The sequence below is a fragment of the Polypterus senegalus genome, chromosome 4 (assembly GCF_016835505.1).
Source record: "Polypterus senegalus isolate Bchr_013 chromosome 4, ASM1683550v1, whole genome shotgun sequence".
Classification (NCBI taxonomy): Eukaryota; Metazoa; Chordata; class Cladistia; order Polypteriformes; family Polypteridae; genus Polypterus; species Polypterus senegalus.
Window position 1 is genome coordinate 113,112,880 of NC_053157.1, and position 27,641 is coordinate 113,140,520.

At 40.0% G+C, this 27,641-nt stretch overlaps 1 protein-coding gene across 1 annotated transcript in view; it reads left to right on the forward strand.

Moving 5' to 3' along the window:
- Positions 1–27,641, forward strand: part of LOC120527591 (OCIA domain-containing protein 1-like) — a 93,317-nt gene that overhangs the window by 17,731 nt on the left and 47,945 nt on the right. The window contains exon 5 of the mRNA XM_039751184.1: positions 2,875–3,004. Coding sequence (XP_039607118.1) covers positions 2,875–3,004 — 130 coding nt within the window. The remainder of the gene's footprint in view (positions 1–2,874; positions 3,005–27,641) is intronic.

Genomic DNA, 27,641 nt, shown 5'->3' on the forward strand with positions numbered 1-27,641 from the left:
AAGTGCAAAACTGAAATCCTTTTGTCCTTTTGTTGTTTTTGATATACTGGCATCTTTCTAAACCAACTTCACTGTATTTCCTTCTTCCTCTTAAGGAAAGGAAATTCATGTTTTGTCTTTTTTTTATTGTGTATTTTTCTTTGTTTTAGTTTTATGTATTTTAGCTCCCTGTGTTTATTTCATGTTTTAGTGAGTGCCCTTCCCCACACCCCCCAAGAGATGGTCCCTTGCCCATCTCTTTCAGGAACTGCCTTTTGTCCTGTAATTCTGGGGAGTTTTCCACAATTTCTGGCCATTCATTTTGGATTTGCTTTGGTGATTAGTTGTCTAGTTTAGTCCCGTTTTATTTTGGGATTCATTGGATTTTTGCCTGTTTTGCTCTTTATTTTTCTTTTTCTTAGGATTTCTATTTTGGAATTTGCTTGCCTTTGGGTGTCCTTGCTGGCAACTTCTTTTTGCATAGTGTGGTCTTCAGCGCTTCATGTATTTACAGAGGTTTTTTGTGAAATAAACCTTTTATAAAGATTTGATTCTTCCCCTTATAACTAGCCAGGGATTTATGGTGTCCTTGCTGGCAACTTCTTTTTGCATAGTGTGTTCTTCAGCGCTTCATGTATTTACAGAGGTTTTTTGTGAAATAAACCTTTTATAAAGATTTGATTCTTCCCCTTATAACTAGCCAAGGATTTATGGTGGTATCCCTTTCTACTCTGCATTATTTGAAATGCATTTGTAATTTACTTGGACTTGAATGTGTTGGGACACCAAGTTCACAACATTTTCATTTGATGCAGATACTTTTTTGTCCTCCGCTTGTCCAGTATCTTCAAATTTCTTTTCAACAGCTCTGAAAAACTAGTTTGGTTTGTTGTCACTTGCAAAATAATTGACTTATTGGTGAATTTTTCTGTCTCTCAAGGTATGTTAGCATATTATAATGATCCATCACCTTTAGTTGACCACAGCCAGATCTCTGTAGCTGCATTAAAAATTATATATAAAAAACACAATAAGCCTACAGAATTTGATTTTGTTAATGAAAAAATAGGTAACACCTCTTGTCTATAAATTAATTATTGATGTACTACAGTTAAAACTTCAGTAAAGACCATAATATTTCTCTGCCTCTGGTTATGCAGGAGCTTGCCATCCATCCATCCATCCATCCATCCTCTTCCGCTTATCCGGGGTTGGGTCACAGGGGGAGCAGCTTAAGCAGAGAGGCCCGACTTCCCTCTCCCCGGCCACTTCTTCCAGCTCTTCCGGGAGAATCCCGAGATGTTCCCAGGCCAGCCGGGAGACATAGTCCCTCCAGCGTGTCCTGGGTCTTCCCTGCGGAGGAAACTCATTTCAGCCACTTGTATTCGCGATCTCGTTCTTTCGGTCACTATCCATAGCTCATGACCATAGGTGAGGGTAGGAATGTAGATCGACTGGTAAATTGAGAGCTTTGCCTTACGGCTCGGCTCTTTTTTTCACCACGACAGACCGATGCAGAGCCCGCATCACTGCGGATGCCGCACCGATCCGCCTTTCTATCTTACGGTCCATTCTTCCCTCACTCGTGAACAAGACCCCGAGATACTTGAACTTCTTCACTTGGGGCAAGATCTCTCCCCCCCCAACCCTGAGAGGGCACTCCACCCTTTTCCGGCTGAGGACCATGGTCTCGAATTTGGAGGTGCTGATTCTCATCCCAGCTGCTTCACACTCGGCTGCTAACCGTTCCAGAGAGAGCTGAAGATCACGACCTGATGAAGCAAACAGGACAACATCATCTGCAAAAAGCAGTGACCCAATCCTGAGTCCACCAAACCGGACCCCTTCAACACCCTGGCTGTGCCTAGAAATTCTGTCCATAAAAATTGTGAACAGAATCTGTGACAAAGGGCTGCCCTGGCGAAGTCCAACTCTCACTGGAAACAGGCTCGACTTACTGCCAGCAATGCGGACTAAGCTCTGACACCGGTTGCACAGGGACCGAACAGCTCTTATCAGGGGGTCCGGTACCCCACACTTCTGTAGCACCCCCCACAGGATTCCCCGAGGGACACGGTCAAACGCCTTTTCCAAGCCCACAAAACACATGTAGACTGGTTGGGCAAACTCCTATGCACCCTCCAGGATTCTGCTAAGGGTGTAGAGCTGGTCCACTGTTCCGCGACCAGGACGAAAACCTCAGTGTTCCTCCTGGATCTGAGGTTCGACTATCTGACAGACCCTCCTCTCCAGAACCCCCGAATAGACTTTTCCAGGGAGGCTGAGGAGTGTGATCCCTCTGTAGTTGGAACACACCCTCCGGTCCCCCTTTTTGAAGAGGGGGACCACCACCCCAGTCTGCCAATCCAGAGGCACTGTTCCCGATGCCTGCCGGTACCTATTAGCTGCCTCCAGAGTCCCACAGGACAAAAGGGTCCTATAGGACTCCTTCTTTAGCTTGACAGCATCCCTCACCGCCAGTGTCCACCAACGGGTTCGGGGATTGCCGCCACGACAGGCACCAACCACCTTACGGCCACAGAGGAGTTTATAAAGAAATAAAATAAAAAAAAAAATAGAATTGGCCAATCTAGCAATTTGATATCAGTGATTGGTATCAGACCTGAAAAAACCTGATTGGAACGTGCCTACTTTTTATAGTATTTTAGAACTGGAAACCTTACTGATTCAGCACACCTTTTAGATGCAAGAATAATGAAGTCATTAAAGTAATCATCTGTTATTTAGAGGTGTAATGAAATAATGTTAAAATCCACTTATAAAATTTGTAGTATCAGGAAATTGCAGTAATTAAAATGTTTATACTGTATTATTATGTTATTTGCTCTTTGAAACAGGTGTAACAGAAAAAGTAAAAACCTTCTTTGTCTTTAGTTGCTGGTGTCTGTGGTTACCTAGCTGGAAAAATGTCATATATGAAGACCTGTCAGGAGAAGTTTAAAACCCTTGAGAACTCTCCACTTGGAGAAGCCCTTCGTCGAGGCCATAGGCCACTGCCATCTCAGTAAGTATATACATTTTCCTTTTCAATTTTTTTTCCCATCCTTCCAATATCTTTGAGATCATTTTCAGTAGTTCTCACTTGTTGTATTTTTTTACTTTTTTTTTTTTTCTTCATTTTCATTAACTCCATCATTTGCCAATTGCTTTCTCATAAAATTCTTAAAGTGCAATCAATTAGTTTGTAAAGAAAGTCTATGCAGTACATTTTTTGTGATCCACAGCGTTCAGACATAAAAAATCAAACAAATACAATTATCATGTTCAGTAAAACCAAGACACATTTTCATCTTAAACACATAAAGTGTATTACAGTGGAACCTCGGTTCACAAACGTCCCGATACACATACTACTCGGTTTACCACCAAAAAGTTCGCCAAACTTTTGCCTCGGTTCACGACCACACACTCGATATACGAACAAGCCAGTTTCCCTTTCGGTTTGTACATGTTCAGTCTCTCCCTGTGCAGCGAGCAAGAGAGAGAGCATGACACACAGACACACACACAGACACACACACACACACACACACAGGCAGCATGAGAGAGGCACACACACAGGCAGCGCAGAGAGGCCGCGCACACACACAGACAGTGCGAGAGAGACGCGCACACACACAGACAGTGCGAGAGAGACGCACACACACACACACACAGAGGCAGCGCGAGAGAGAGCTGGATACATTAAGGTAGGAAGGCAGTTAAAGAATGCACTGGGCTTGATTTTGTTTTCACTTATGTCTCCAGCGATCTGTTCGTAGCGTGCATTGTTGCAATGTTATTTTTCTTGGTGGTTTATTAAATTACAGATTTTTTCAAATGTTAATTTTTTTCCCTGTGCTTAAAACTCATTTAAAAAGTGCTTTTAGCCGGCGGTTGGTAGCGCTATAGCGCAAACTATTGCAGTGTTAGTTTTCTCTGTTGTTCAAGGTTTTCTCAGTGTTGTTCAATGTTTTTACATTTAGCTTACTATTATGCTGTGCATTTTATGGTTTAATTAACTATATTTGTGCCAACAGATTAATTGTATTTACATACAGTCCTATGGGGGAAGTTGTTTCGGTTCACGACCAAATCGGTTTACGACCAGAGTTTTGGAACGAATTATGGTCGTGAACCGAGGTCCTACTGTATTTATATATTAAAAAAAATATATATTACATTTAGCAGCAACAACAAATAGATACATACATACTTTATTAATCCCAAGGGGAAATTCACATACTTCAGCAGCAGCATACTGATAAAAAACAATATTAAATTAAAGAGTGATAAAAATGCAGGTATAAGAGACAATAATTTTGTATAATGTTGACATTTACCCCCCGGGTGGAATTGAAGAGTCACATAGTGTGGGGGAGGAACGTTCTCCTCAGTCTGTCAGTGGAGCAGGACAGTGACAGCAGTCTGTTGCTGAAGCTGCTCCTCTGTCTGAAGATGATCCTGTTCAGTGGATGCAGTGGATTCTCCATTATTGACAGGAGCCTGCTCAGCACCCGTCGCTCTGCCACAGAGGTCAAAACTGTCCAGTTCCGTGCCTACAATAGAGCCTGCCTTCCTCACCAGTTTGTCCAGGTGTGAGGCATCCTTCTTTATGCTGCCTCCCCAGCGCACAACTGCGTAAGAAGAGGGCACTTGCCACAACCGTCTGATAGAACATCTGTAGCATCTTATTGCAGATGCTCAAGGATGCCAGCCTTCTAAGGAAGTATAGTCAGCTCTGTCCCCTCTTGCGCAGAGCATCAGTATTGGCAGTCCAATTTATCATCCAGCTGCACTCCCAGGTATTTATAGGTCTACACCCTCTGCACACAGTCACCTCTGATAATCACGGGGTCCAGGAAGGGCCTGGGTCTACTAAAATCCACCACTAGCTCCTTGGTTTTGATGGTGTTCAGGTGTAAGTGGTTTGAGTCGCACCATTTAATAAAGTCCTTGATTAGGTTCCTATACTTATCCTCCTGCCCACTCCTGATGCAGCCCACGATAGCAGTCTTCAGCGAACTTTTGCACGTGGTAGGACTCCGAGTTGTATTGGAAGTCCGATGTATATAGGCTAAACAGGACCGGAGAAAGTACAGTCGCCTGCGGCACTCCTGTGTTGCTGACCACAATGTCAGACCTGCAGTTCCTGAGACACACATACTGAGGTCTGTCTGTAAAACAGTCCACAATCCATGCCTCCAGGTATGAATCTACTCCCATCTCTGTCAGCTTGTCCCTAAGGAGCAGAGGTTGGATGGTGTTGAAGGCGCTAGAGAAGTCCAGAAACATAATTCTTACATCACCACTGCCTCTGTCCAAGTTGGATAGGGATCGGTGTAACATATAGATGATGGCATCCTCCGCCCCCACCTTCTCCTGGTATGCGAACTGCAAAGGGTCGAGGGTGTGGCGGACCTGTGGCCTCAGGTGGTGAAGCAGCAGCCGCTCCATGGGCTTAATCACATGTGATGTCAGAGCAACAGGCCGGAAGTCATTCAGCTCACCAGGATGTGATACCTTTGGGACTGGAGTGATGCAAGATGTTTTCCAAAGCCTCGGGACTCTACCCTGTTCCAGGCTCAGGTTGAAGATGCGCTGTAGAGAACTCCCCAGCTCCAGCGCACAGGCCTTCAGCAGTCGTGGTGATACTCCATCTGGACCCACTGCTTTTGCTGGCACAAAGTCTCCTCAGCTCTCTGCTTACCTGGGCTGCTGTAATTGTGGGTGGGGAGAAACTCTCTCTCCTATGCTGGTATCAGCAGAAGGATGGGTGGAGGATGCAGTACTCAGAGGTGAAAGTTGGTTAGGGTGGTCAAACCTGTTAAAGAAGTTGTTCATTTGGTTTGCTCTCTCGATGGTGGCACCCCACTTCGAGCTGCAGCCAGTGATGTTCTTCATCCCATCCCACACTTCCTTCATGCTGTTATTCTGCAACTTCTGCTCCAGCTTTCTCCTGTACAGCTCCTGAGCTGGACTCGGAGTTCCTTCTGCACGCGCTTGAGCAATGCTGATCACCGCCTTTAAAAGCCCTTTTCTTCTGGTTCAAAAGACCCTTGATGTCACTTGTAATCCATGGCTTCTTGTTAGCTTAGCAGCGTACTGTTCTTACTGGAACTACAGTGTCCATACAGAAATTGATGCCGTGCCAGCCGAGGACATTTTGCATAGCCGATGCACCTATGGCAAGGTGTAGCAGGAATACCCAGACATTGATCCATGGGAGCCAAACTGGACTTCACAAGATGGCATGGCTTGCTTTTGGACACGACAGATTACCAGCCGCTGGACTACTTCAGGCTGTTCTATCCTGAGGCTGCCTTTCAGCTACTGTCAGACAACAACAACATTTATTTATATAGCACATTTTCATACAAACAGTAGCTCAAAGTGCTTTACATATTAAAGAATAGAAAAATGAAAGACACAATTATAAAACAAAATAAATCAACATTAACATCGAATAAGAGTAAGGTTCAATGGCCAGGGGACAGAAAAACAAAAACTCCAGACGGCTGGAGAAAAATAAAATCTGTAGGGATTCCAGACCATGAGACCGCCCAGTCCCCTCTGGGCATTCTACCTAACATAAATGAAACAGTCCTCTTTGGATTTAGGGTTCTCACGGAAGGGCTTGATGATGATGATGGTCACGTAGACTTCTTCCTTTTAATCCGTCCATCATTGTTGGAGCATCATGAAGCTTTGAGTAGGTGCGCCACCACCACAAAGAAACCGGAAAAAGAAACAGAAAAGAGAGTAGGGGTCAGTACCGATTTTAGAGCCACCATGAATAGTTATTATGATGAATTGAACATACAGAGTATCAGGATTAAGTTAAATTAAGATTAAAATGAAGTTATAAAAAGGCCATGTTAAAGTAATGTGTTTTCAGCAATGTTTTAAAGTGCTCTACTGTATCAGCCTGGCGAATTCCTATTGGCAGGCTATTCCAGATTTTAGGTGCATAGCAGCAGAAGGCCGCCTCACCACTTCTTTCAAGTTTTGTTCTTGGAATTCTAAGGAGACACTCATTTGAGGATCTGAGGTTACGATTTGGAATATAAGGTGTCAGACATTCCGATATATAAGATGGGGCAGATTATTTAAGGCTTTATAAACCATAAGCAGAATTTTAAAGTCAATTCTGAATGACACAGGTAACCAGTGTAGTGACATAAAACTGGAGAAATGTGTTCTGATTTTCTTTTCCTAGTTAGGATTCTAGCAGCTGCATTCTGCACTAGTTGCAAACGATTTATATCTTTTTGGGTAGTCCTGAGAGGAGTGCGTACAGTAATCTAGTCGACTGAAAACAAACGCTGAACTAATTTCTCAGCATCTTTCAGTGATATAAGAGGTCTAACTTTACTTATGTTTCTTAAGTGAAAAATGCTGTCCTAATGATCTGATTAATATGTGATTTAAAATTCAGATTACAGTCAACAATCACCCCTAAGCTTTTTACCTCCGTCTTGACTTTTAATCCTAATGTATCCAGTTTATTTCTAATAGCCTCATTGTATCCATTATTGCTGATCACTAAAATTTCAGTTTTCTTTATTTAACTTGAGAAAATTACTATTCATCCATTCTGAGATACAAGTCAGACATTGTGTTAGTGAATCAATAGAATCAGGGTCATCAGGTGCTATTGATAAGTACAGCTGTGTGTCATCAGCATAGCTGTGGTAGCTCACGTTGTGCCCTGAGATAATCTGACCTAACGGAAGCATGTAGATTGAGAATAACAGCGGACCCAGGATAGAGCCTTGTGGAACACCATATTGGATATCATGTGTCTTCGAGTTGTAATTCCCACAACTAACAAAAATTTTCTCCCTGTCAGGTAGGATTCAAACCAATTTAAGACACTGCCAGAGAGGCCCACCCATTGACTAAGGCGATTTCTAAGAATGTTGTGATCAATGGTGTCAAATGCAGCACTCAGATCTAAGAGGATGAGAACAGATAAATGGCCTCTGTCTGCATTTACCCGCAAGTCATTTACTACTTTAACGAGTGCAGTTTCTGTGCTGTGATTTGTTCTAAAACCTGACTGAAATTTATCAAGAATAGCATGTTTATTTAGGTGGTCATTTAACTGCATAATGACTGCCTTCTCAGAACTTTACTTAAGAAGGCAGGTTAGAGATGGGTCTAAAATTTTCAAGAGCGAGGGTCAAGATTATGTTTCTTAAGTAGGGGTTTAACTACAGCAGTCTTAAGACAGTCTGGGAAGACCCCAGTATCTAGTGACGAATTTACTATGTCAAGAACATTATCAATTAGCACGCCTGATACTTCTTTGAAAAACCTTGTTGGTATCGGGTCAAGGACGCGGTGGAGGGTTTTAATTGAGAGATTATTTTTTGTAAATCAGGTAAATCTATCCTAGTGAAAGAGTTTAATTTGTTTATAACAGGATGCTGGGGTTTAGGAGGATCCTTAGTGTTGGGGAGATATACTATGTTATTTCTAATATCATTAATTTTTTGATTGAAAATACAGCGACAGCCTCACAGGTTTCACTGGAAGCACTTAGGAGGCATTCCTTTGAGCTACCTGGGTTTAGTAGGCGATCAATTGTAGAAAATAAGACTCTGGGATTACTAGCATTGTTATTTATAATCTTGAGAAATAGCAGCGCTCTCAAGACGGACAGTGTTATTGTATTCTGTTATTTTGACTTTTAATATTTCGTGGTGGATAGTAAGTTTAGTCTTCCTCCATTGACGCCAGCTCTATGGCATGTTCTCTTTAAATCAGACACTCTTTGGGTCTTCCATGGTATAACAATGCTAGAAGATTTTTTCACTGTCTTTTCAGGTGCAACTATGTCAACAGCAGCTCTCACTTTAGAATTAAATCTTTCCACCTTACTATTTACATTGTCCTCGCTATTATAGCTGGCACTATAAACGGACTGATTGCTTAAAATGTTTGTAAGTTTTAAAGCTGCTGCCGAATCAAAGAAGCGTTTTTTAACAATATGCTTCTCATGAGTGTTTTTATCATTATTTCTATATTAAAAGTAGAAGAAAATGGTCTGATAGACCAATATCAATGATCTGTTTTATATCAACTTTCAGTCCTTTAGTAATCACTAAGTCTAATGTATGACCTGCTTTATGTGTAGGCTGATTTATGAGTTGTCTCAAATCAAAAGAATCCAGGAGGTTCATAAATTCTTTTACTTTTAGATCACACTGATTATCTATATGAAAATTAAAGTCGCCAACTATTAGGAGTGTGTCATAGTTAGTAATTAAAATTGACATTAAGTCAGAGAATTCCTCAAAAACGACGTTATATTTAGGAGGTCTATACACGGATAGTACTAGAACTTGAGAATCTCCATGAATAACAACGGCGTAGATACTCAAAGGACTTGAACTTACCAAAACTGACATCTTTACATTTTAATCGGCTCGAGTAAATGTTAGCCAATCCCCTTTTCCCTGGCGGTTTGCATGAGTAAAACTGTAATCCGGAGGCAGATTCGATTAAAACTGCGCGCTGCATCTGAATTAAGCCATGTTTCATTTAGTGCAATAAGATCTATTTTTTTATCACTAATAAGATCGTTGATAAAAAACGTTTTGTTAGTTAAAGCTCTAACATTTAATAGTGCCATATTTAATGTTTCGGAGGTGCAGAGATGAGTACTATGTGTTATTGTTATTTGGAATAGGAACTAAATTATTATTATTAGCCGCTCTGTGTGTATTTTTGTTTAATCTGTGATGTTTTTATAGTTTTAATACATTGTTCCTCTAAAATAGTGATTTTAATTAGATTATTGGAGTTTATGCCGTATTTCCTAGGTTTTCTACGTGCATTGAGATTGCTTATTACAGTATTAATGGTGTGCACTTTAACGGAAGACTCTATTAAACATTCATCATGTCCTGGCACAACAGTATTATTTCGGAAGGGGTTAAGAGCAGAGATAGATAGTCAAGAAAACGAATTACCTTCGATATGTTTTCGGAGAGGACCCGGGCGCAGAAACTGTTCGGATGCAGGCCATCACACTTGAAGAGACGCGGCCTTTCCAAAAAGAGATTCCAATTGTTGATGAAACCAACATCCTTCTTCTTGCAGAAACCCTGTAGCCAGTCGTTCAGTCCTAGCAGACGACTGTAGTACTCGTTGGATCGTCTGACGAGAGGTAGTGGACCCGAAACGAAGATCTTTGCCGATGGGGTCCTCTCCTTCGTGTCTTTAATCAAAGCTGCAAAGTCAGCCTTCAGGATTTCTGATTGTCGGTGCCTCAACAGACAAGACAAACAGGTATGCAGAGCAATTTTTTGAATTGCAGGCTGCGCTTACACTGCATTCTCGTTTTTCAAAGTGGAAACCCACAACAAAAGACGAGATAAAGGGCTTTGTGGCATTACAAATAGAGGTGGGAGTAGATTGGTTATATAACTTCAAGGAGCATTGGTCCAAACGAGCTTTCTCCCCTTGTGGCTTTGGGCAGGTAATGCTACTTGATAGGTACGTGTTCCTGCAAAGTTTTATTCACTTCTGTGATAACCAGAAGCAAATCCCAAGGGGTGAGCCAGGCTATAACCCCATGTATAAAGTTCAACACCTACTTGACATTATGGAATCCAACACATAAACAATTTTATCAGCCTGGCCGTGATTTGTCTGTGGATAAATCAATGGTAAAGTAAGTACAAGGGACGCCTTTTTTCCCCACTAGTATATGCCAGACAAGCCCACAAAGTATGGCATAAAGTATTTTGTACTGGCAGAAGCAAACACTGGTTTCTGCCTGAAAGTAATCACATATACAGGAAATTTATTACTTTGAAAGAGAGAACTGTCCCTTGACAAGTCAGGTTGTGCTGGAGATGCTTCAGGGCTATGAACAATTGTCATGTTGTGTACATAAGCAATTTTTATACATCACCAGAATTGTTCATGAAGATACAGAGCAGGGGAATTGGAGCATGTGGCATAATGAGGGTGAACAGGAAGCACATGCCTTCACAGTTGAAGCCAGACAGGCTGAAGATGAAAAGTGGTGACAATACGGTTTTCATGCGGGCGGAAAACTTGGTGGCAGTGGCATGGCACGATGTCAAACAAGTGACTTGTCTCTCTACAATACACACTAACAATATATGTGAGAAAGTTATTCATCAAAAGGGAAACCCAGAAGTTAGGAAGCTTGACAAGCCAGTTGCACTTGAGGAGTATAACTATAAAACGACTGGATTAGATGCTGGGCTCATATGCTTACGGCCATAAGTCCACCAAGTGGTACCACATGTGAGATTGCACTTACAAATGGCTATATATTGTTCAAGCAGGCAAACAGTGACATCACTGTGACTGCAGCAGATTTCTGCAAGAAGGTGGTTGACAGCTTGCTGGTAGAGAATGTTGCAGTGCCTTTGGCAAAACATGAAAACCCATCACAAAGACCAGTGCCAGACAGGCTGACTGAGCACCACTTTCCTGCAACATATGAGTTAAAAAAAAAAAAACCTTACTGTGTTGTGTGCACCAACAGACAATTGAAAAGGAGGCACCGGTACAGCACATATTGTTAGCAGTGCAACGTGGCAATGCATGCAATTGGCTCCTTTGAGCGATATCATACTTTGCAGGACTTTGCTGTGTAACATGTATGTGATATCATATAGTATGCAGGCTAATACAACATACAAGACAGTAACATTTGTTAAAAATAAATATTTTTTGAGTTGATGTGTTAAACCATTGCTTTGTGTTCTTTTTTTTAAAAAAGTGTGTTTTTTGGAAAAATATTCTGCCCTGGGAGAAAAGAAACAAAAAAAAATTAGCCCTAAAAGAGTTAAATATAATTCAGAAGTACTTGCAGTGGGGAACAACCTGATTGAGAGGAGCAGATTATTCCACAGCCAAGACGAAAAAGCACAGTTTTAATCAGGACTAAAGGATTGATATTAACATCTGATTAAAAGACTTGCAAGATCTTGAGATACAGTTAAAAGCATGTAGTGCTTTAACAACAAACCAAAGAACCTAATGCTACTTTCACAACACTAGGTTTTAATTTTAAAAAGGTGGTTGAGTGGTTGCATGATCGGAAGAATTTGTCATGTAAGAATTTACATTCAGCTGTCTTGTACGGTGAGTATTTTCAAACCCAATTTTCTCATGTCACCGTCAATTTCCTGATATCCTTTCTGCAGTGACCTCAGTGAGTGTGTATCATACATGTATTTTCTGAGCACTGACGTTATGGCAGGTCAATTGGACCAAATGTACTGGTGACTATATCGTGCTGTGCAAGTAATCGCTTGACCACGATTTCTTAATAATCACACGTAATGCAATTTAGATATATACAGGTAATCAACACAATAAGCGGCAACCAAAAATTGCAATGAACAGGCTCCAATCAGGGAGCAGCCACATCATAAACCTGGACCAACCAGAGCGCAATGGAGTCTGCATGTTTTCAGAAATGACCCAGCATTTTCAGAAGTCCCCAGCTCTGTAATGTGTTTTGAAAAATATTCATTTTTTTCAGTTGTAAACACAAGGGTGTTGTGGACAAAAGGCAAAAACAGAAACTGTAAGCCAATGAAGAGAATCCATTCAGTACTGAATAAACTCTGTCCCTCTTCTTGTTCCACTAAAAAGACTGGTGAGATAGTGAGAGGAATAAGTAACTTGCACATACATAGAGTTGCATTAGTCGTTCAGGATGTAGTAATGGCATGCAAAACAATCTGAACATCCTATAAAGGAAGGAAGGAAAAAAGAGAGAGAAATCTGCAAACAACTTTAGTTGATATAAGCTACTACTGACAACATAGTTTAATTTGCCTTTTAAACTTTACCCGAGTCAAAAAATGACACAGAGTTTTAGCATGAATGTGAACATTTGAAGACAAAGACCCTTGTTTATTAGTTATGTCAGGAGTGACATTAGAGTAGTTTAACAAAATACTTTCCATCTTGTTATCTTTAAGCTAGAGAAAATTAAACTTAAGCATTAACTGTCTTTAAGAAATTCATAAAGGCCCTTCAGGAACTGAATGACATTCTGTTGTAGGTATAATACAACAAGAAACCTTATATTGTTGAAATATTAAACCAAGGTTTGGATGAACGCATGCTAAGGAGAAGCGGTCAGAATGAGTTGTCTGGCAAGCTGCACGTTCTGCTTGTTGCTCGTTGTTGTGTTAATATCTGGGAGCACATGAAGTGTGTCTGCCAAATGCGTTCCAACAACTGCTAGGTTAGATGTCCATGAAATTGTTTTGAATTTTGTCTCACTGCTTTGTCTCGCGGGACGTTAAAGTGTCTCTCGCGGGACGTCAAATTTTCTTCCAAGAAGATCACGTCTTGTTTCCCTCCCAAGATTTTTTTTTTATTTTTTATAATAGGGAGGTATTGTTAGGGATCAGACTCCTAAAATGAGTTTAGCACAGTTACCTGTGGTGCCTTTGTTTCACAAATGTACTGTGAATACTTACATGTTTGATTACAACACTCATTTGTTGTTTGATGCAGTCTGTAACAAGGAAACCTCTATTCCTCACAGAGCCTGAGAACTAAATGCAATGCAGTATTTCACCATTAGTATATCAAGGCAGCTGTAATCATAATCATATATATATGATTATATATGGGATCTTTAAAACAATCCTTTACAACTGAGGTTAAAACACAATGAAGTAAGCAGTCTTTAAAAACCGAGTTTTCGGTTACGACGCACAACTGCGTGCACCGTAGCAAACTGTTTTACACGCTACATACAGCAATTCGCATCCGTGACAAACTGCAGAAATACGGAAGATGTTTCCCTGCCCACTAACACTCCTTTTTCACCGGCCCACTTCTACCCTCGCTCTTTAGGCATTCACACTGCCTGCCCATGTGCCCGGACGCAAAAACTCACCGACCACCCAGTTAGCCCCTTTCGTCTGTGCTAGGAGTCCACATGTACGTCTAAGCCACGTTGACTTTTCATTATTCTTTTCGGTTTCGACACCCGTCCGCGTCCACCATGAAAAACCATGCGAAAGGAACAACAAAGCCCCGCCCAGAAACTCTACCCCTCCTCCCACGTGCTCAGGAACATACATCAGACCACTGCCCGCCAAATCAAACAGCTCATCAAACACATACTCACTCGCTCGCTTTGGTCTGTGCTGCGGTCCAAACCCAGCTGTGAGCCACGTTGACTGTTCTTTTGCCCTCCATGGCTACCGCTTCAAATGTATTTCATGGAAACAACACTTCTTTCAATGTTATAGAAATTCCTGCTTCAGGTAACTGTTTGTTTCTGTCAGTCGGGTTTTTTTGGAGGAATGTCATTGACGAAACTGTTGCTCTCAAACTTCGTAACATGGCTGTTAGCTTTGTTTCGAAACATTGGGATAACTTCGGTGACGTGGTGTCCGTTGTTCTTAGTCACAGAGGCATTGTTATACAGTCTGCTCAACAATACGCTGATTACATGAATACGCCTGGAGTCTATGGTGGCGAGGCAGAAATTGTGGCAATGTCCCAAATCCTTCCAGCTACTATCAGCATTTACTTCCAAGAACGCCCTCATGCCTCTCCTTGAGTTTACAATCTGGCCCAGCGTCTCTTCATATCCCTGCTCTTTAGCAGTCCTTTGGATCATGGGCATTACGAGGTTCTCATGCCTCTCAAATACCCACGTGATTACCTTCTGGTGACATCTTTTGACTCTGTCTGTATGTGCACACAGCGTGCACACCCACTTGCTCGCCACACAAATGTGACCTCACCTGCCCAGTCTCCTCTTCCTGAAAAACATTTAAAGACACCCTCCCCTGAACACACGCATTCCACACAGGACTTTCAATGCACCTTTTGTTCCAAAAGCTTCAGAGTTCACAACTCGCGCTCTCAAAAAACACTTACAAACTCATTCCACTCTCACCTTCAATTGCACATTTTGTAACGACTGGTGAGATGGATCTCCACAACTATATGCAGATCCATTCAATGCAAAGATTTGTATGGAAAATTTTCGACAAACACTTTCACGCACGCAGATACCTTACTAACCATCTCAAAACACATTCCCTGATGAATTCTTTTCAGTGTCAACACTATGCTCCAAAACCTTCACACGCCAGAAATATCTCAAAGCACATTTACACACCCACTCCACTGAACAAACGCATTCCAAAAAGACCTTTGAATGCACGATTTGTTCAAAAACATTCCGAGTGCAGAGATTTCTCAACATGCATTTAAAAACACACTCCACGAATTATGCAATGTGAACATTGCCAGCAATGCCTCAACACAACTCATTCCAATTCCCTTCAGTGTCAACACAGCACTAAATCGTTCATGCACAAACATTGCATTCACTTTACTGCAGCTTTTCAAGAAGATACCGCCATTCACGTCCAAGAACATAACATTGGCCTACCTACCGCACTATGTGCTTCTTGCAATGCTCTTCATTGACCAGCAGAGGTCAACAAATCCGGACATTACACTAAGTGTTGTCATGCCGGCAAGGTGTCTTGCCCCGCTATCCAAGCCCCCTCTTTATTAGAAGACCTCTTGACTGGCAAGAACCCGCTTTCCCGAAATTACTGTGATCATATCAGGGAATACAACTCTGCTTTCGCTTTCGCGATAATGGGCCACACATCGCTCAACCATCTGGACAAGGGCCGTATGCTTTCAGAATCCACGGTCAAATTTACCACCAGGTCTCTCCTTTTATATAACAATCCTGACACGTCATGTGACATTTTGTTGCTTCAACTAGACAACATGATACGCCAGGTTAATCCCTTCACAAAGTCTTGCATGCAAATGCATGACATTGTCACTCACGGTTACTCTATTACTGCTGTACGAATGGTGTTCATGGAAAATCCAGGTCTGGATATGAGAAGGTATAACGCCCCGTCCTGTCAAACTGATGTTGGTGCTTTGTAGGTGAAGACAGGGAACCTCCTGCACAACACAACATTTGCATATATCTAAGGGGAGATGCTCGCAAGTTCTGTTCTCAATATGAACTATGACCCCATGGTTTTTCCACTGCTATTCCCTTACGGAGATCCAGGCTGGCCCATACAATTTACCCATGTTGAGTAAAAGCAAACCGAAAAAAGAATGCGAGTCACACAGCTCCAATTTTATGCTTTCAGGCTTGCCATGAGATCTTCATTTAGTGTCTTGCATTCCAGTGGCAAACTCTTCCAGCAATACATCATCGACACATATGTCAGAACAGAAGGCGCGCGTCTACATTACCTTCGCTCACATCAACAAGATTGGTCCGCCAGTTTTCAGCCATGGACGATTGTGTGTTGGTTCGTTCCGTGCATTGTTACAAAGTTGCATTTCTTGCTGATTTATTACATTATCGATTTTTCAAATGTTAATTTTCTCCCTGTGCTTAAAAATCATTAAAAAACTGCCTGATTATGCGGTGTATGGTACGCCGCGGGTTGGCTAGTTATTAATATACAATGAATTGTGCAGCCCCATGATGATACTAAAATAAAAAGGTAAATGCTACATTGTGCAGTAGAGTGGAATGAATACAACTGCAACTGTTAAGCTACAAGACAGTGTGCAGAGTAAGTGTTGCTGTGATGACTTGTTGGAATTTGGCATTCATTTGGCGGAGCATCATTGTAAAACTATCATCACAGTGAAAATATTGCTACAATCCAATTCCAATAGAATTAAATGGAAACTATTTTCATTGAGGTTAAGGCTATTATGCTTCTACACTGTGTGCACAATTATTAGGCAAGTGAGTATTTTGACCATGTCATCATTTTTAATGCGTTTATTCCAACTCCAAGCTGTATTAACTTGAATGCTTATTGGATTTAAGCACGTCAGGTGATGTGTATTTGTGTAATGAGGGAGGGTGTGGCCTAAGGAGATCAGCACCCTATATCAAGGTGTGCAGAATTATTAGGCAGCTAGTTTTCCTCAGGCAAAATGGGCCAAAAAAGAGATTTAACTGACTCTGAAAAGTCAAAAATTGTCTTTCAGAGGGATGCAGCACTTTTGGAATTGCTAAGATATTGGTGTGTGATCACAGAACCATCAAACATTTTGTTGCAAATAATCAACAGGGTCGCAAGAAACGTGTTGAGAACAAAAGACGCAAATTAGCTGCCAAAGTTTTTAGAAGAATCAAACGTGAAGCTACCAGGAACCCATTATCCTCCAGTACTTTCATATTCCAGAGCTGCAACCTACCTGGAGTGCCCAGAAGTACAAGGTGTTCAGTGCTCAAAGACATGGCCAAGGTAAGGAGGGCTGAAACCCAACCACCACTGAACAAGAAACATAAGTTGAAACGCGTCAAAACTGGGCCAAGAAATATCTGAAGACAGATTTTTTCAAAGGTTTTATGGACCGATGAGATGAGAGTGACTCTTGATGGACCAGATGGATGGACCTGTGGATCAGTAATGGGCACAGAGCTCCACTCCAACGTGGAGGTGGAGTACTGGTATGAGCTGGTATTTTTAAAGATGAGCTAGTTGGACCTTTTTGCATTGAAGATGAACTCAAAATCAACTCTCAAACCTACTGCCAGTTTTTCGAAGACACTTTCTTCAAACAGTGATACAGGAAAAAGACCATGAATTTTATGCAGGCCAATGCTCCATCACTTGCATCGAAGTTCTCCACTGCGTGGCCAGCCAGTAAAGGCCTTAAAGATGAAGGAATAATGACATGGCCCCCCTTCCTCATCTGACCTAAACCCTATCGAGAACTTGTGGGCACTTCTTAAACGCTAGATTTACGGGGGAGAAAACAATACACCTCTCTGAAGAGTGTCTGGGAGGCTGTAGCCACTGCTCCACAAAAAGCTGATCGTCAACAGATCAAGAAACTGACAGACTCCATGAATGGAAAGGCTTATGACTGTTATTGGAAAGAAGGGTGGCTATATTGGTCATTGATTGATTGATTTATTTTTTTTGAAATGTCAGAGATGTTTATTTGTAAATTTTGAGGTGTTTGTTTATTATTCTCACTATAACAGATGAAAATAAACAAGTGAGATGGGAAAATTTTCATTTTTCCTTTAGTTGCATAATAAATCTGCACACTAATAGTTGCCTAATAATTGTGCGCACATATGTATTCCCCTGATGATGTTCACACTCACATTTCCGTTGTGAAACATTCAGGTTTCAGGTTTATTAACATTTTGGATTGACTGATAGCACTGTGTTTGTTCCATATTAAAATTAATCCTCAAAAATACAACTTGCCTAATAATTGTGCACACAGTGTATATAAAAGCGGTCTGGATTGTCCTTCCGTCCCGTGAGTGGAAAGCGTACCGGTATTCTGCTTATCACAGACTTACTACTTGCAGCTTGCGGTACAAAGCGACATGATGTGAGCAGAGTTCTGGTGCTCCCATCGTTCCCTTGCTTTTGTGAGCGATCGCTGGAAAAATAGACAAAATTATGTCTCTGGAAATAATTAATGTTGATGGAGTACAAATGCCTCACCACGTAGTAAATATCAGGGGGGTTCAAAAGGGCGACCTCAATATAGAAAAAAAGTGTAAATTTCATCACAAAAATAACAGAAACTACGAGTATTAAAGTAATACCGCTCAAATGCAATATAACCAAATTAATGAGTTTGTATAAAATATCAAATGGATCTACATATTGAATTGCCTTAAGAAGTGGTCAACTTAAAAGTCGGTTGAGCCTAGTCATAACTATTTCACAAATTGTGAATATAACCACACAAAATTGCCACAATTAATTACAGTTCAATCATAATGCTATAGCTTAATGACAGCATATCAGCTTGAACTGTTACATTCTGCAAAACCTTTCACTAGAATACCACAGCAGTGTTAGGATGTTTAATAAACTAAAGTTATATTAAATACCACTAATATGTGAACCCAGCATTAACCACATTTCACTCATTATCTGAGATATTGATAGGTCTTTTTCCCCAAAGTTGCCCAAGATTGTCTAGCAAAGGGATCACCATGACATCAATAGACATAGACTAGAAATACTACCAGTATTCTCCCCATTGCTATTTAGTGTTCTCAATTAGGATCTGTAGTTGTGTATTATGGAAGTCATCCAAATTCTTTTTAACAAAATTTCCAACTTTGAAATAGAAACATAAGCATGTTGAGAGAATTTCATATTTGCAACCGTGGTTATAAATGTATAAACATTTTATCAATTTAGATCTCTGAAGGTTAAGATCTTCATGACTTCCATAAGTTGAATACAGTGTAACTTAGGTATTACTGGAATTCAAAAAATTCCTGTAATGAAGATAACAGTGTAACTTCCTACAAGCGTTCCCTACACTGGATATATATTTTGAGCAAATAAAGCACAGTCTGATTATTAGAACAAATTAGATAAAAACAGACCACTCAGCGCAACAAAGTACTATCCACTTAAGTTTTCTAGAATAACATCAAGTCTAGTTTTGAAAATCCCTAAAGTCTGAGTAAAGAAAATTTAACTAATGTTTGTGTGAAATTTACCCTCAACAAGTTCCCAACTGTGTCCCTGTGCTCTTCATGAACTTATTTTAAAATAAGAGTATTGATCTACTGTATTAATTCCCTTCATAATTTTAAACATTTTAATCATATGTTCTCTTAAAATTCTTTTGCTTAAACTAAAAATGCTCAGCTCTTTTCCTCTTTCCTCAAAATTCATCCCCTTTAGCTCTGTTATCAGCCTAGCTGCCCTCCAGCACTGCTATGTCCTTTTTTTTAGCCTGGAGACCAAAACTATACACAGTACGCCACTCCACTACTCACCAGTGTGTTATAAAGTTTCAGTATAACCTCCTTGGACTTGTATTCTATACATCATGCTATATAACCTAACATTCTGTTAGCCTTCTTAGTAGCATCTGAATACTGACTGGCAGTCCATAGTGTCGAGTCCATTATGATTCTTAAATCCTTCTCATAAGGTGTGCTTTCAATTTTCAGACCTCCCATTGTATATTCAGAGCCAACATTTTTCCTTCATATAAGTAATACTTTACATTTACTTGCAGTAAATTTCATCTGACACAAATCTGTCCCAGCCTGTATGCTGTCCAGGTCTTTTAGTAATTATTCAACAGATTCTAGATTATCTGCCAATCCACCTTTCTTAGCATCATCTGCAAACTTAACCAGCTAGTTAGTTCTGCTTCCTGTAACTTTGCACCCATGAACTCCCACTTCTTTTATTTTGATGCCCAACATTTCATGTGGCACTTCTATGCTAAGTCAAGGTAAATAATATATGCTCCACTTTGATCATATAATTTTGTTGCTTCTTTATAGAACTCCAACATGGTGGTAAAACATGACCTACCTCTTCTGAACCCATGTAAAACTCCTGTTCTTGCAGTGTGTTGCTCAATCTTACCTTTACTACTTCCTTCCATTAATTTACCTGTGATGCACGTTTGGCATACTTGCCTATAAGTTGCTTGGATCTGCCTGGTCTCCCTTTTTATATAATGGGATAATGTTTGCCATTTTCCAGTCCTTCAGAATTTCCCCAGTGCAAAGTGACTTCCTAAAAAATATGCGTCAAGGGTTTATATATATACTCACTAACCTACTTAAGAAATCGAGGATAAATATTATCTGATCCTGGTAATTTCTTTGATTTTAGCCTATTTAATCCAATCAGTACTTTTCCCTCTATAATTTCCAAATCACTCAGTACCTACTTAGTAATCACTTTTATGGCTGAGAAATTATCTATCTACTTTCTCACATGTGAACCTCAGAAAAATGTGAGTTTAGAGCAACTTCTATTTCACTGTCAGTATTTTTTTTAATTCCCCTTACTATTCCTGATGCATCTCCTCCTTGACTGTTGTTTTACTTTTAAAATACTGAAAGAAATTGTTTGGGTCATCTTTTGCCTTGTTTGCTATATTCCTCTCTAACTGCCTTTTAGCTTCCCTAATATCATTCTTGATGGTTGCCCTCATGTTCTCACGCATCCTATGATTTACATTGGATTTATTAATCTTATAAACCTTATACAACTGTTTTTTCCTTTGCAGCTTCTTTTTCATCTTTTTATTAACCCACAGTTTACCACTCATTCAAAATGTAGATATGTACCTGTCCTACATTATATGTAAAATGTTTATAAATCTGTTCCACTGCTCCTTCATTGTCACCATGCTTAGAATCTTATCCCAGTCTATCCTCCTTACACGTTGCCACATCTACTCAAAATTTGCCTTACCAAACTTAAACTCAACAGTTTTAGTCTTTGCATCCACACTCTTCTAAAACCCTGAGAACTGTATTATATTATGGGCCCTTGACCAAAATGGTTCAATCACCTCAACACCCTCAATTCTATCCTGATTATTACAAAATACTTAATCCAGACAGGCTTCCCCCAGTTTAGTACTTTAATATACTGTGTTTTAAAAAAAACAATTGGATTACTGTAATTCTAAAAACCTATCCTATTATGCGCAACTACTTGCAAGATGATCCTCTAATGCTTTCTAGATAAAGCCAGATGTCCTCACTAAGATGGTGCTCATTGTCCAATTGAAGAGTAGTTTAAATTTTGTTTTACATAAAAAGCAAATCCACCTCCTTTTCTGTTCTGTCTGTCCTTCCTAAAAAATATGTATCCTTATATATTGTACTCATTCACATCTTTTTTTATTTAGCCAGGTTTCCGGCTCCACCATACCCCAGTTTAAACAATCCCAACCAAACTACTCGTGCCTCCCCAACATATTGGTGCACCTCCGGTTCAGATGTAACCCATAACAGCGTAACAGGTCCTGATGCTCTTCAAACCTATCCCCTTCTACTATGCATCAAGATTTGAGCCATGCATTAAACCTTCTGATCTCTTCAATCGTACCTAGACTGGCATGTGGCACAGGCAGAATTTAGAAGAAGGCTGCTTTACCAGTTTTGCTCCTCAGCCTGGTACCTAACTCTTTAAATTTGGATCGCTGAATTGATAGACTGCCCTTATGTATGTCATTTGTTCCAACATGGACAATGACAACGGGATCCATCCCTGCTCTGGCCAAGAGCCTATCAACCCTTCCAGGGAAGTTTCCCACCTGTGTACCCAAATGACAGTACACCACACAAGACTTTCTAGAGCAATCCTGCACTTCATTCCCCCTAAAGATTGAGTCCCCAACTATCACTACCTCTCTGTTTCTGTTAACTGGTTTTGAGGTGGCCCTTTTGGGTTCCTCATTCCTGCCTAGCACCTCAGAGTCTTCAGAGACATCGTCCAGCTCCATAAGGACCTGAAAATGGTTGGACACTTCCAATTCTGAGGTTGATGCCCCCAGACAGTGTGTACCCTTTACCTTGCGTCTTGTAACGGTGACACACCTATCTTTACCTATCTGGTCTGGAGTCTTCTCCCATGCTACTTTAGGGATGGACAATATTTCTCTAAAGGATACGGTGTGATCTCTAAAGGGCAAGGTGTGCCAGATCTCAACTACAAGGCAAACCAGCCAGCTCTCTTCCAGTTTGGTGACCCTGAACTTGAGGTGTTGGATCAGCTGGCATCTCCTGCTGAAGTAGTTCTCAGCTCATTCAAGTCATCCTCTAAAAAGTCTAATATTCAACAAGGCTTGCATTGCATTAGCCTGAATATTAAAACTTTACTTGGAATTTCTATAACTTCTCAATTTTTTTTTAATTCAAATTAAAGGATTTAACTTAAATGGTAAAACTTAAAAAAAAAAAATAACCAAAAATCTATATGTATATAATTCACTAAGGGCAAGCAAGACGCACGCAAGACAGAGAGCTACATGCAGCGAAAATTTACTTCTCAAGCTAGATTCCATGCTCAGAACCATCAAACCGTTCGCTAAATCATACAAACACATGCATGAAATCGCTCTGTCCAATCCAACAGCATTTGTACGAATGCTTTTTGAGGAAAACCCTAGGCAGGTTTTACAATAATACAATGCCCCGACATGTCACACCAATGTTGCAGCGATTTTCATCGGAGAAGATGGCGAACCGCCTGCTGAAACGGACATTTGCATCTGTCCCATCGGCAACTCCTGTAAATGGATTTCCACGCTCAATATGAATTGCGATCCTATGGTTTACCCACTTTTATTCTTTTACGGAGACATTGGCTGGGACAAAGATTTACAACATGTTCCCGATAAAAGAACCGCCAAGCAAAGAAGGCTTACTCAATGGCAATTTTACGCGTACAGATTAGCAATGAGGAATATATTTAGTATTTTGCACTCAAGCGGCGAACTATTTAAACAGTACATCGTATATGCGTATGTTAAAAGGCCGCGCATCTCAACTATCTCAGATTACATCAACAAGATTTACGCGTGGAACAATACAAAGGACTGACAGACGCACTGCAGGCAAACGCTGAAAATAACGTATGTGTAGGCAACATGACATATTACCATCCACATTTCCAGGAAGTCCAAGATACATGCAACAAAACTAGCAGGATGCCATGGCCATAGTACGTAAATTCGGACAGCCTCATTTATTTATCACTTTCACATGTAATCCTGCTTGGCCGGAAATTCTACATGCACTGTTGGATACCCAAAGATCGGAGCACAGACCTGATATTGTAGTCTTTTGGATTAAGCTGCAGGAACTTTTTTCAGGTTGTTATTGATTATATTTACATAATCGAATTTCAGAAGCGCGGCCTTCCTAACAACCAGTCTTCAGCCACGGTCAGTTGTACGTGGCTTTTTCTAGGGTTAACTCTTTCGACTCATTATCTGTCGTCTCCACCAAAACACCTGTTCACACCTGTGTCTTTCAAGAAGTATTTATTTCTTCTTGATTTCTGAATTCCTTTCTCACCGTTTTCCATTCCTATTCTTACACTGCCGTATGCTACGGCGGGCTTCGGCTAGTGTAGATTAAAGAACTGGTACTGTCTTCTACTCCTTCTGCTACCTTAAGCTCCTGTAATATCCTCCCGATTGACTGACAGCTCTTTGTCATACTATTAGGTTAATTTTTCTTTGTCTGCTATCCTATCTTTGCTCTCCTCTTTTTCCTTACTTGTAAGCTCCCCACTGACACTATCTGTATTCCTTCGTATTAATGAACTTAACTGCCCTGCTTTCCTGACCACTAAAAATCGTTCAATCTAGGAAAACTCATTTACTGATTGTTTGCTGCTAGTTTTATTTTTTAAATGCCTTGTCTTCTGCTACAGTCACTTGTGCCTGAGCGGCAGCCTAGTGCTAGTTGCTTATCTATATACAGTGGAGCCCTTCTCTTTACCACTTTAAAGTCAGCTGCTGCCTTTTTTGTAAGGAATCATTCTTTCTGTTACTTATAACTATTTGTTTCTGTGACACTAGTTATTTGTCTAAAGAGAGGCCAGTGTCAGCTACTGCTGCTTACTGCCGTGCACATTACTGGGTATGCTGGTTTTGCTCTTGTTTCAGAGTTTTCCATGTTAAATGTTATTGTTAAATAGTCAATAATTATGAAGACCAGAGAACAAAGCATGGCATATAGAATCAATTCAGCAGTTGGTGGCCAGACTGGCTATGAACCAGTTAGTACGTGTCACAGTGGCGATTCTCAAGCTTTTGAGTTCTTTCCTCAGCACAATATTAGATTTGACATCACCAATCGACTGTGCGTTGGCAATTTATACAAAAAACGGCAGCACCATTTCATGCCATGATTTTTTCAGTTCCCACATGAAAGAGTAGTTTTCATTACTAAGTGATAGAAAATGTGACTCTTCTCCTTTAATAGATATGGGAGTGCTCTGTAAAAGAAATAACCATTTGAAAAGAGTATTGATTTTAGCTACAGTATATTAATTCCTTCTACTGGAGAGAATTGGCCACCTATTAACATCTAGTTTAATGCTTTCCATCAGACAGCAAAAACTGTTTTTAAAACAAGATCTCTTAAGTTTATTGATTTCTCTAACTTCCAAATTATATAACTTCATTAGACATTCAACAAAGCATTCAAATATAGTGTGCATGCTAATGAAAAAATTTATCTGAAAAAATTTTAAACCCTGATATTGTGAAAAAGTCTCATAGTAAGTGTTTAAATATGAAGTATATTATTATATTTATGTAGCTTGTACATTCTCACTTAGTTGATTTGGATTTTCTTTGGGTTCCCCACTTTCTTCTCGCATTCCAGAGACGTGCACGTTCAGTTTGAGAATCTAATTAAGTCCTGTATCAATGAGTGTGTCTTGCAGTGAACTAGCATCGGACAAATATTTGCTTCCTAATAATAGGATAGGATGTGACTCCGCTATACCTAAACCTGCATTTAAATAAATGGACACAGAGAATGGGATAATTGATTAGTTTTCTTTTTTTGTGTTTTATAGCAAGTTATTTCTCTTTGTTTAGGAGCTTGAGCATTTAAGGGTATGACACCATATCACTATAAAACTTCCATGGTTGAATTCTATAGCTTTGAAGTGAATTACTAGTTAAATATCTTTTTAATGCTTTAAGACAGCGAACATATGCATATTTGACAGTAGCAGAATCTTTGAAGTATCAAATAATCCTTTAAATGTCTAAAAGAAATAACAGCATGGTTAACAGCAGAATATTTCAAATGAAGCATGTAAAATGTAAAAAGTATGTTAGTTAAAAGGATGAGGACCCTTGAAGAAATGTGAGAAAGTATTTTATTACAAAACAGGGGAGGATGGGTGTAACAGCCTTTCTGAAAGTCTTTTGGCATTAATACAGTGAGAAAGGTCAAGAAGGTCCATAACATTCAGAAGACAATTGGGTAGGGAGATGGGACGTGGGGTGGAGCAATCCCTTGATTAAATAAGATGGGAAGGTATCGAACCACAATATGTAGTTGGCATGGTGTTTGCTTTGGGGGCTTTTTTTTATTGTGGACTACAAACTTCAGAACATACTCTTCCATTTACTTTCCCAGAGGAAATTCCTTTTACGCCCACAAGTTATATATACTGTAGTTCTTCTTTTTCTGTGATCATCAAGCTCTTATTATTCTTTTTACATTTAAAATAAAAAAAAGCATAAAAAAAACCCAATTGATTTTGCTAAGTAAGAAAGTCAGTTGGTGAAGGTTCTCATCATTTGTTATGGTCTGACCACATGCAGGTTAAAGACCTTTCTTACACATTTACCTATATTGGAGATTGGAATAGTGTTTCTAATGGTTTCAAGAACAAGTAATTAATAAGTATGTGACCTTGTGTGTGCTCTTTTAATTGGGTCTTTCTTGAAAGTCTGAGAACCCATAAAAATTGATATTATTTCATATGTTATAGAGGTATTAGAAAACTGACCTCTTGAGGAATATGTAAAATACATATCCTAATAAGTTAGAAAATGTACACATGATGTAACTTTCAGGTGCATTTAAAGGCTGTTCAGGCACTGTAGCCTTCAATGGCATGAGTTTGGTAGGTTGGTTCTAGAACCTCCTTAGTCCATTTCAGGGTTTCGGGAACCAGAGGCTGGGCAGGAATTTGTTTATTACATCGCTGGGATCACTCTCAATGACAAATGCTCATAAACAATCCCACTAATATTCATATACGGTGGCAATTTGCAAATGTCATTTAACATAATGTTTTAAAATTAATTCATTCTCTGCTCAAACTTGTTTCGCCATAGTAATTTTCATGATCTGAGACTTTCAAAGCTGTTCTGTTATGACAAATGTTAGGGAATAACACAAGTGAAATGCAAACTTTAATGCAACAAGTGCCCATTATGTATATCTGGTTAATGTGGCACTGTGATGATAAATAATTGGGTAACCAGATTTTCAAAGTTCCAAGCCAGGATACTTTTGTAGCCCATCCTCGTTTTACTTGCTTAATCTAAATCAGAGCACAAAAAAAAACACTTTCAGTAATGAACACATTCAATTCCACACACTGAAATATGACTAAATAAATGTCGATGCTCTGCTTTTGTGTGCATCTTGTTCCTCTTTGCATTGCTCTTTAAATATAACATAAGTTGTCAATCAATCATACTGGAGTTTTGTGTTACTTGTTGTAAATATATTGTGATGAGTATTTCGGCAAATAAGCATTTGTGACACTGGGAAACTTTATTAGATGGGGCATTTTGACATTCTTTATCAGTATACATAGCCTGAAATTGGGACTGCCATTTTCACTGGTACATGTTGTCGTCCTGATTTCTGTTCAGGGTTCTTCTTATTATGGAGTTCAATCACAGATCCAGAGGCAGCTGGGAAGGCTTATACTGTAGATCTCTGAATATTATTTTAGGATTAGGTTACTTCTCTTGCATTGTTCTCCTTGTGGCCATGGGTGAAATTTTAAGAGAATGTCTACCTCTTGACAATGTTGCCATTTTTCTAAATGTTTCCCACCTATATGCTGTTTTCCTAACAGTGATTTATGAAGTTAGATTTCTTGCTGTTGGCATTAAAAAGAACTGTATACAGAGAGTTTCCCTGTTTATGCGCTATTTTAATTGCTGACCTGGAGAGGATGACCGCTGTGGTTTCTCATACACCACGGTAATTAGAAAGACTACCCAGTAGAATGGAAGCTTGGGTTGGTGCCAATTGTTTGCTTAGGTCTGGGATGTCTCCTATGTGTGCCTTGTTTGATAAATGTTTTGGAGTAGCC